The sequence below is a fragment of the Pan paniscus genome, chromosome 17 (genome assembly GCF_029289425.2).
Source record: "Pan paniscus chromosome 17, NHGRI_mPanPan1-v2.0_pri, whole genome shotgun sequence".
NCBI classification, from domain to species: domain Eukaryota; kingdom Metazoa; phylum Chordata; class Mammalia; order Primates; family Hominidae; genus Pan; species Pan paniscus.
The window spans coordinates 24,368,784-24,378,951 of NC_073266.2; the positions used below are offsets into that span (position 1 = coordinate 24,368,784).

At 40.4% G+C, this 10,168-nt stretch overlaps 1 protein-coding gene across 1 annotated transcript in view; it reads left to right on the forward strand.

The window, feature by feature from the left end:
- Positions 1–9,075, forward strand: part of FAM210A (family with sequence similarity 210 member A) — a 58,807-nt gene extending 49,732 nt beyond the window's left edge. The window contains exons 3-4 of the mRNA XM_003807802.5: positions 2,541–2,652; positions 7,825–9,075. Coding sequence (XP_003807850.1) covers positions 2,541–2,652; positions 7,825–8,058 — 346 coding nt within the window. The 3' untranslated portion in view covers positions 8,059–9,075. The remainder of the gene's footprint in view (positions 1–2,540; positions 2,653–7,824) is intronic.
- The last annotated feature ends 1,093 nt before the right edge of the window (positions 9,076–10,168 follow it).

Sequence of the window (10,168 nt, forward strand, 5' to 3'; positions counted from 1 at the left end):
TGCTGAGGTGGACAGTGTCCATTCTGTCGTTTTCCTGTGCGAAAGTAGTTGAGAGATGTCCTTCCAAGTAGCCAGCCTGCATGCTGCCCTCCTCCACCATAGAATGCTGAGAAGCACTTCTAGAGAAAAGCAGACTAGAGAGACAGGAAAAATAGCCATAAAGGACATACTGGGACAATTTAGGAAACTGTAATCTAGATTATATATTAACTGTAGACTATTGTGTATGTTATAAATGTGATGCTTATGTAGGTGAATGTCTTCGTTCTGATTTAGGGGCGAAGGGTCACAGTGTCCAAAGAGAGCAAGAGCCATCATGGCAAAATGTTAATAATCAGGAAACGAAATAAAGAAGCCAGGGCTCAGGAATGTTAATAATCAGGAAACTGGAAATAAAGAAGCCAGGGCTCAGGAATGTTAATAATCAGGAAACTGGAAATAAAGAGGTCAGGGGCTCAGGAATGTTAATAATCAGGAAACTGGAAATAAAGAAGCCGGGGCTCAGGAATGTTAATAATCAGGAAACTGGAAATAAGGAAGCCTGGGCTCAGGAATGTTAATAATCAGGAAACTGGAAATAGAGAGGTCACGGCTCAGGAATGTTAATAATCAGGAAACTGGAAATAAAGAAGCCAGGGCTCAGGAATGTTAATAATCAGGAAACTGGAAATAAAGAAGCCAGGGCTCAGGAATGTTAATAATCAGGAAACTGGAAATAAAGAAGCCTGGGCTCAGGAATGTTAATAATCAGGAAACTGGAAATAAGCCGGGGCTCAGGAATGTTAGTAATCAGGAAACTGGGAATAAAGAAGTCACGGCTCAGGAATGTTAATAATCAGGAAACTGGAAATGAAGTCGGGGCTCAGGAATGTTAATAATCAGGAAACTGGAAATAAAGAAGCCAGGGCTCAGGAATGTTAATAATCAGGAAACTGGAAATAAAGAAGTCGGGGTTCAGGAATGTTAATAATCAGGAAACTGGAAATAAAGAAGTCGGGGCTCAGGAATGTTAATAATCAGGAAACTGGAAATAAAGAAGCCTGGGCTCAGGAATGTTAATAATCAGGAAACTGGAAATAAAGAAGTCGGGGCTCAGGAATGTTAATAATCAGGAAACTGGAAATAAAGAAGCCTGGGCTCAGGAATGTTAATAATCAGGAAACTGGAAATGAAGAAGTCGGAGCTCAGGAATGTTAATAATCAGGAAACTGGAAATAAAGAAGTCGGAGCTCAGGAATGTTAATAATCAGGAAACTGGAAATAAAGAAGTCGGGGTTCAGGAATGTTAATAATCAGGAAACTGGAAATAAAGAAGTCGGGGCTCAGGAATGTTAATAATCAGGAAACTGGAAATAGGTCAGGGGCTCAGGAATGTTAATAAGGAAACTGGAAATAAGTCATGGCTCAAGACTTAATAATCAGGAAACTGGAAATAAAGAAGTCGGGGCTCAGGAATGTAACTGGAAATAAGCCAGGGCTCAGGAATGTTAATAATCAGGAAACTGGAAATAAAAGTCGGGGCTCAGGAATGTTAATAATCAGGAAGCTGGAAACGAAGAAGTCGCAGCTCAAGTTGGAGACTTTCTCTGCCTTCTCTCCTGTCTCCAGAAATTTGTCGCGGTATATGTTAATTGCTCCTTCACCTGCCTTAAGTCTTTTAATAGAATAGAAGCATCCTTTTAGAGTAATTGAAGTTTTCATCAAACCCATAGTGTCGTTTATTCTTTGCATAATAACAGACTAAAGTGATGTTAAAATATCTCTTGCTTTTACAGTGCAATTTTACACATAAAATTACATGTAATTGGCTGGGCACTGTGGCTCATGCCTGTAATTCCAGCACTTTGGAAGGCTGCGGCGGGCAGATCATGAGGTCAGGAGATGGAGACCATCCTGGCCTACATGATGAAACCCCATGTCTACTAAAAATACAAAGATTAGCTAGGCGTGGTGGTTGCGTGTCTGTAATCCCAGCTACTCAGGAGGCTGAGGCAGGAGAATCGCTTGAACCAGGGAGTCAGAGGTTGCAGTGAGCCAAGATTGCGCCACTGCACTCCAGCCTGGCAACAGAGCAAGATTCTGTCTCAAAACAGAACAGAACAAACAAACAAACCATGTAATTTTAAAGGTAAAAATTTTAGGTCTTAAAATGTGAGTTGGAGCATTCTAAGGAAGTGGTATTTGGTTGAGGAAACTAAGACCAGGCAAATGATTCTGATCCTTTTCTCATAGTTTACTTAAAGCTGTTAATTTTATTCTAATAACTGCCTCTATTTTTCTAAACATACTAGGATGCCCACATGAAGCAAATAGAAGTTGTAGGCGGTAAGATACCATGTGATGTGATGTTTGTGTGCATGTTGCATATTGCACATCAAGTAAGATGTTCTCTTAGAGTGAAGGTAAAGTGCTTGATAATGTAGAATCAGCTTTTAAGCAAAATTTAATAAAATTATAGTGTGGTTTTGGTATTTTCATATAATTTTTGAAAATATCATTAAAAGTTTGTACATATGAAAATTACTTTTTTTTTTTTGTAGAGGAGTGAATGTCGTTCCTTTTCTAGAACTCATTGGGTTACCTGACAGTGTGGTAAGCATCCTGAAAAACTCCCAGAGTGGAAATGCCCTCACAGCATATGCCTTGTTTAAGGTGGGTACTGTAACAAACCCATTGCTCCTCAGAACTCACTGGTGGTGACCTGCTCACTTTCCCATGAGACTCCATGTTAGCTTCCAATTGTATTTCGTAACTTGAAACGCTGTATTTCATCTCTGATATGCCTGGTGAATAATGTAAGATAATTTTTTTTTTTTTTTTTTTTTTTTTTTTTTTTTTTTTTTTTTGGAGATGGAGTTTCGCTCTTGTTTGCCAGGCTGGAGTGCAGTGATGCCATCTCGGCTCACTGCAACCTCCGCCTCCCAGGTTAAAGTGATTCTCCTACCTCAGCCTCCCGAGTAGCTGGGAGTACAAGATAACAAAATAAAGTGGAAGTAAAAATGTGGTTTTAGGAAGAAATGCCTTAAAAATTGGTAGATCATTCATAACTTCCTGTGGTCAGATAATTGTTAGACTTATGTGATTTTCCATGGTAGTAGTCATCTGTTTGACATTGCTCCCATTGATAAATGGAGATATAATTATTTTAAGTATAATTATATTTGTTTTTTCTTATTCAGTGATCTGCATGCCACCTGACTTGTTAGCAAAATTTAGCATTTATTTTACTGTTTTTTGTTTTGTTTTGTGTGTGGTTTTAAGGAGCAGAGAGTTTAATAGGCAAGAAGGGGCAAGAAGGAAGGGAGAAGGAAGAAGCTCCCCTGTACAGAGACAGAAGGGGGGGGCCTCCAAAGCCAAAAGAGGAGGTCCCCCTATTTTACTGTTTTTAATAATTCATCTTTTCTTAGCAAGTAAAATAGGTTTAATCCAAATTGTCTTATATGATAAACCCTTTTCTGTTAGATTTTAACCTAACATATGTTTCATTTTAAAAGTTGATAATCTTTATAACTATTCTCCGGATTCAGACAACTTTTTTGAGACAGTGTTTCACTCTTGTTGCCCAGGCTGGAGTACAATGGCGCGATCTCGGCTCACCGCAACCTCTGCCTCCCGGGTTCAAGCAATTCTCCTGCTTTAGCCTCCCAAGTAGCTGGGATTACAGGCATGTGCCACCATGCCTGGCTAATTTTGTATTTTTTTAGTAGAAACGGGGTTTCTCCATGTTGGTCAGGCTGGTCTCAAACTTCTGACCTCAGGTGATCTGCCCGCCCTCGGCCTCTCAAAGTGCTGGGATTACAGATGAGAGCCACTGCAGCCGGCCTGACAGCATCATCTTGATAGCTTCTATGCCTATGGGTCTTTATTTTGGAAGGGAAGACTCACTGTAAAGTGTGGAGTTTAGCCATATTAATCTCATTTTCTAAACTGACAAATATTTATGAGGGTCTGTGAAACTTCTACCTAAGGAAGTTGAAAACACAGAAACTAGATGTTTTATTTTACTTCTGTTGTACAAGAATATCTAAGAATTACAGTTTTACAGCATTACTCAAAAGTAGCATTGTTTCATTCTGTCATCCTCATTAGCATCCTCTGAAATCTTGGTAGATTTCCTCTTTTATTATAATTTTGATGAGAGGGCTAACATTTAATTTTTGAGTTTTTCTACATTAAAGTGTATTAAATTTAAAAATTATCAAGTTTCTAATTATGGTGGGTATAATTTTAACCCGAGTAAGTCAAACTATCATGCTGATGTAAACCTTCCCTAATTTAATTGCTCCTTATCCCACTCCCATAGCATGACAGTTGATAGCACAGTGTGTGCTAGGTGTTAAGTGTTTGTTTTATTTGATTAGGAGCTCCCAGGAACTCAGAATCATGTCTTCTTTCTTGTTTTTTTTCACTGCACCTGGTATTATGTTCTGTAGGTGAATAAAATGCTCAGCACGTGTTTGTGGAGTTGGGATTGAAAATGAAGCTGTAGGCGTCATGGTAGGGAGATGAGTGCCAGTGGTGTTTCTTCCCCCTCACTATTCCTCTGTGAAGTAGGAGATATGGAGGGGATTCTCCTTTGTATTATCTGTAATCCCCAGTTTCTCAAATAGAGCAACAGACACAGATTTATTGCTTCAACAAGACAAAGTCCCCAAATGAAGTATGGCATGTATGGTCTGGTGGCAGTTGGCTACGGGATGTATTCACTGACTGCCTCATAATCTCTTTGAAATACACCCAGAGTTTTAGTCATCCTCTGCTGTGTGCCAGGTACCATTCTAGGTACTGGGAATAAACGAATCAAAGAAGACAGTGCAAAATACCTGCCTCATAGGGCTGATAGTGTAGTGAGTGGTAGTGGGTTGGGGAGACAAGATGAAGTTAGAAATGCATGCACACACAAAGTATGTGTACGTAGATGATGGTAACTGCTAAGAAAGGAAACCAGGGATGGGGGTATGGATTTGTTTTTCAATGGGAGATGGCACACCTTGCTGAGAAGGTGAGAGAGTTGCTCCTCCAAGAGGGAGGAGCATTCCAAACAGAGAAAATCCGAAAGACAAAGTTCTGAGGCTGCAGGATCCTGGGAGTATTTGAGGGATGCAGGGAAGCTAGTGTGACTGGAATCAGTGAACAGGGCAGAGAATAGCGTGTCATCAGATCAGGACAGCCTTGTTGGCCCTTAAAAGGACTTTGCTTTTTACCCTGAGGACATGGAAAGCCACTGGCCAATTTTAAGCATCTTGCCTCTGTTCCATCAAAATCACTTTGGCTGCTCTATTAACAGACCATGGCGGGATCAGGGGAGAAGCCAAGGGACCTGGTGTGAGGTGAGGTGATTACAGTATTTTAGTTGAGAGGCAATAGTGGCCAGAACCCAGGTGGTAGCAGGAAGTAGTTGGATTCTCGATACGTTTTAAAGACGTGGTTGCTGGGGTTTTCTGATGGTTTGGATATAAATTATGGAAAAGCAAGAGGGGTTGAAGCTTTCTTGTAAGTTTTTGGCCCGGACAACTGGAAGAATAGAATTGCCATTTTCTGAGATGAGTAAGACTTTGAGAGAAGCAGGTTTGAAGTAGGACAGTCGAAGATCCGAAGGTCAGTTTTGAACATGCAGTCATGTGCCACTCAACAGCATTTCGGTTAACCATGGACTGCCACAGTGATGGTCCCATAGGTCCCATGTTTTTATGAATGTCATATTTTTACTGTACCTTTTCTACGTTTAGATAGTTTAGGTATACAAATACTTACTGTGGTCTTAAAATTGCCTACTGTATTCAGCACAGTAGTGTGCTGTACAGGTTTGTAGCCTAGGAGCAATAGGCTATACCTTGTGGCCTGAGTGTGCAGAGGGCTACACCATCTAGGTTTGTGTAAGTACACTCTGTGAAGTTTCACACAACAATAAAATCACCTAATGACACATTTCTCAGACCGTATCCCTATTAAGTGACTCACCTGCATTAAGTTTGAGATCTTATTAGATATGCAAATGGAGGTGGTTGTATATACTGGAATTCAGGGGAAAAGTTCAGTCTGGAGATTAAAGTTAAGAATCATCCATGTACAGTTGGCACTAAAGACCAGAGAGTGAGATAGGTAGAGAAAATAAGAGGTCCAGGGATCGAATGTTGTCACACCATGTTCAGAGGTGGGTGAAAGGGGAGGAATTGGCAAAAATGAGAAGCCGCCATGAACTAGAAGGAAGCCCAGCAAGTTGAGGGCCTGGAGCCAAGTGAAGGGAAGGTGAAAGCTGTGTGGGATGGTTCCAGTGGTTCAGGGGCTGGTTCCAAATTGACAACTGGATTTAGTTTTGTAGAGGTCACTGTGACTTTGAAAGCAGTTTTGGTGAAGAGGTATGGGTGAAAGCTTGCTTAACGTGAGTTTAGGAGAGAAATTAGAGATAGAGCAGACAGCTCTTTCAGGGTTTTGTTATACAACACACCTATGCATTTTGTTTTGTTTCGTTTGAGACAGGATCTTGCTGTTTCCCAGGCTGGAGTGCAGTCGTGCAATCACAGCTCCCTGCAGCCTCGAACTCCTAGACTCGAGCAGTCCTCCTGCATCAGCCTCCCAAGTAGCTGGGACTACAGGCACATGCCACTTACTCCCGGCTAAGTATTTTTCTTTTCTTTTTCTTCTTTCTTTTTCTTTTTGTTTTAATAGATGGCAGGGTCTCATTATGTTGCCCAGACTAGTCTTGAACTTCTGAGCTCAAGCAGCCCTCCCGCCTGAGCCTCCCAAAGTGCTGGGATTATAGGCGTGAGCCATTGTACCTGCCAACACCTATGTTTTTTGTTTTGTTTTGTTTTGTTTTGAGAGGTAGCTTCACTCTTGTCGCCCAGGCTGGAGCGCAATGGTACGATCTCGGTTCGCTGCAACCTCTGCCACTGGGTTCAAGCGATTCTCCTGCCTCAGCTTCTCAAATACCTGGGATTACAGGCGCCTGCCACCACGCCCAGCTAATTTTTGTACTTTTATTAGAGACTGGGTTTCACCATGTTGGCCAGGCTGGTCTTGAACTCCTGAACTCAGGTGACCCACCCACCTAAGCCTCCCAAAGTGCTGGGATTACAGGCATGAGCCACTGCGCCCAACCTGATTTTTGACTTAGAATATGATGCAGCCTTTTTACTTTTATGGTTCTCTTTGACCAGTCATCCATCTGCTATTTGGTATTGGTCCTAAAAGTTCCAATTAACGTTAAACCTGTGCATGTCTGCAGCAGGTGTGCCATTTTACTACTTTTGGCCTCCTGTAAATTAGTGGCTAGGATTTGAGACTCAGGGTAGATTGTGATGAGAAGGTAGCATAGGTTTAGAACAGTCAAAGGAAAGGGATTTGGAAGTGAAGCTAACCTAAATCCAACAGAGAGTGGTTTCATGCTCTGCCTCTCACCATTTGAAGACATTCAGTTCTAGTTTAGCTCCAGATAGAAAGCATCTGGCAGGATGGCAGGGCTTTTAAAGAATAGAAACATGTGTTCCTCTGTTATTTTTACTGGTACTGAGTCCTCTTTCTGATTTCCAGGTTGACCTGTCCCCCAAGTTTACTAGCATGCGATTAGGGACATCAGTGCTATGATTCTGTTATCTGGGTCAGGATTGTGTAGAGGACAAACATTCATAAAATGAGTTTACAGAAGAAATATCTCTTGTTAGGAGGGAAAACCCTATAGGATATTACTACATTAGCTTTGTGAAACAATGAGGCAATTTATTCTGATGGGTTATTACCAAGAATTTTAATTTTAACTTGTTTTTGCTTAAGATGACAGTAATAACCAGGTTTTGATTTGCCTCTGTTTGCTTTTTGCTTAAGATTGCAACACCTGCTCGGTATACCGTGACTTTGGGAGGAACATCTGTCACTGTGAAGTATCTGCGCAGTCATGGCTACATGTCCACGCCGCCACCCGTCAAGGAGTATCTGCAGGACAGGATGGAAGAGACAAAGGAGCTTATCACAGAGAAAATGGAAGAAACAAAAGATAGACTCACTGAAAAGTTACAAGAAACCAAAGAAAAAGTTTCCTTTAAGAAAAAAGTGGAATAAGGTGCCTTATATAGCAGTATAGAAAATTCCTGCACTTTAACCCTTTGGAAACTATGGGCAAAGATACATGTGTCTGATTATTTTTTTGGTTAGTTGCCAAAATATACTAGTTCTCTGAGGGTTAAAGAAGTAAAATACCTTTTTAAAGTTAAATATCACTAGAAAAATCAGTGTTATTACAAGGGAAGAAATGAACCCAGTGTAAGAATTTGCCATCAGTAGCAGTATTAAGCAGTGGTTAATGTCTTAGAAGTCAGACTTCTTTTTCAAGGTCTTCAGAACCACACTTGATTTCTGTTTTGTTGCAGCTGTAATTGTCACACACTAGGCAGCTGACTCCTTGAATATCCAGTGTGACCCATAAAATAGTCTGTTAATACCGGATCTTAATTTTTATGTTATTCATTAAGATTTTAACTATATTCAGTACGTAATTTGGAGACAAACTAGCATCATCAAAACTGCCTGTAAATAAGAAGGTGTTTAGTCTTTCTATAAAAACAGAATAGAGCAGTTACCTACCAGTTAAAATATCTTATATGAAGAAAATAGAATAAAGATTCAGTCATATATGTAAATAAGATGTATTGATTGTACGTAAATGAAAAATGGACCCTTTAAAAATTATTTTTACCTGAAGCTTGTCATAATTTTTTTAAAGCAAATATATATATGGTGATGGTACTTTTCAAAGTGTGTATTAGTGGTGATCACCTCAAACATAAACCTCTGTTGTGAATCATTTGTGTCCTTTTCAACTGTCTTTCAGAGGAAAGGTAAAAAATCATTAAACCTTAAATTCATTGTTAAAATCAAATATTTGTCAGCAGTAACTCAAGCTCATGGTTCTCAAGCAGAAAAAGGTTTGGGAGACTAAAAATGGAGTCAGGTTGTCATGGAGACTGCTAACTCCTTGGGGTAGACATGGGCCTTGCCTCAGCAAACCAGTGCAATTTCCCAATGTCTTAGTTTCAGAATTCATGCTGATTTCATTATGGAGTAAAGTTTTCAATTGTGGCTGCTGCTTTTTGTCTTACATTGAAGGGAAATATCCTTGTTTGAGCATTCTACTTGATTTTTTTTTTTTTTTTTTTTTTTTTTTTTTTTTTTTTGAGACGGAGCCTCCGTCTCTCTCTCCCAGACTGGAGTGCAATGGTACAATCTCGGCTCACTGCATCCTCTGCCTCCCAGGTTCAAGTGATCCTCCCGCCTCAGCTTTCCAAGTAGCTGGGAGTATAAGCGTGTGCCACCACACTCAGCTAATTTTTGTATTTTTAGTGGAGGTGGAGTTTCACTATGTTAGCCAGGCTAGTCTCCAACTCCTGACCTCAGCCTCCCGAGTAGCTGGGACTACAGGCGCCCACCACCACACCCAGCTAATTTTTTTGTATTTTTAGTAGAGATGGGGTTTCACCATCTTAACAAAGCTATCATTAAATCATTTGCTTGTAATGAAATTCAGCCGTTGTCAGCTGTGAGCGTTGCGGGGCTGGTGGGGTGTGTTTGAGTATGTAAGTGTCTGTTTCCTGTGCTCTAACAGTGACTATTTCAGTTCTAACCCTTCAATTGCTAATTGGATGAGGGAATGGCCTCTTAGATTGTCCTTGTTTTGACTTATCTGCTAAGGCAAGAGAATGTCTGGGTTTGCCACACAGTCCCGCAGGGACCCCTGCTCTTTGCCAGGATTTTTATGTCAAGTACTTAGTTTGGCCAAATTTAGAGAATAGTTTAAAGGGGAAAAAAAGTTTGTATTTGATGAGTCTAATTACTATATTAGAATACTTTTTAAATGAATATGCTGTGATTGGAATCTCTTCTTGGGGGCCGGGGAGAGTGCTGAGAGATGCAGCTGTGTCTCTGCTCTCTGCAGTCTTGGGCAGGCAGCACCGCTGTCTCCTGATACAGAGGGTTGAATGCACTGCTTCACATTGATGCCACATTTTCAAATCTAAACATGATTAACATGTTTTTTAAGTATTTATCAAATAATTCACATTTTTGCAGGTTTAAGTGCTGTTTTTTAAGATATTAAACATGTTCCTTGTTTCTTTTTTCTTTTTAACCACTGGAGACTATGTGAAAATCTTGTGTTATATGGAATTTTTCTAAA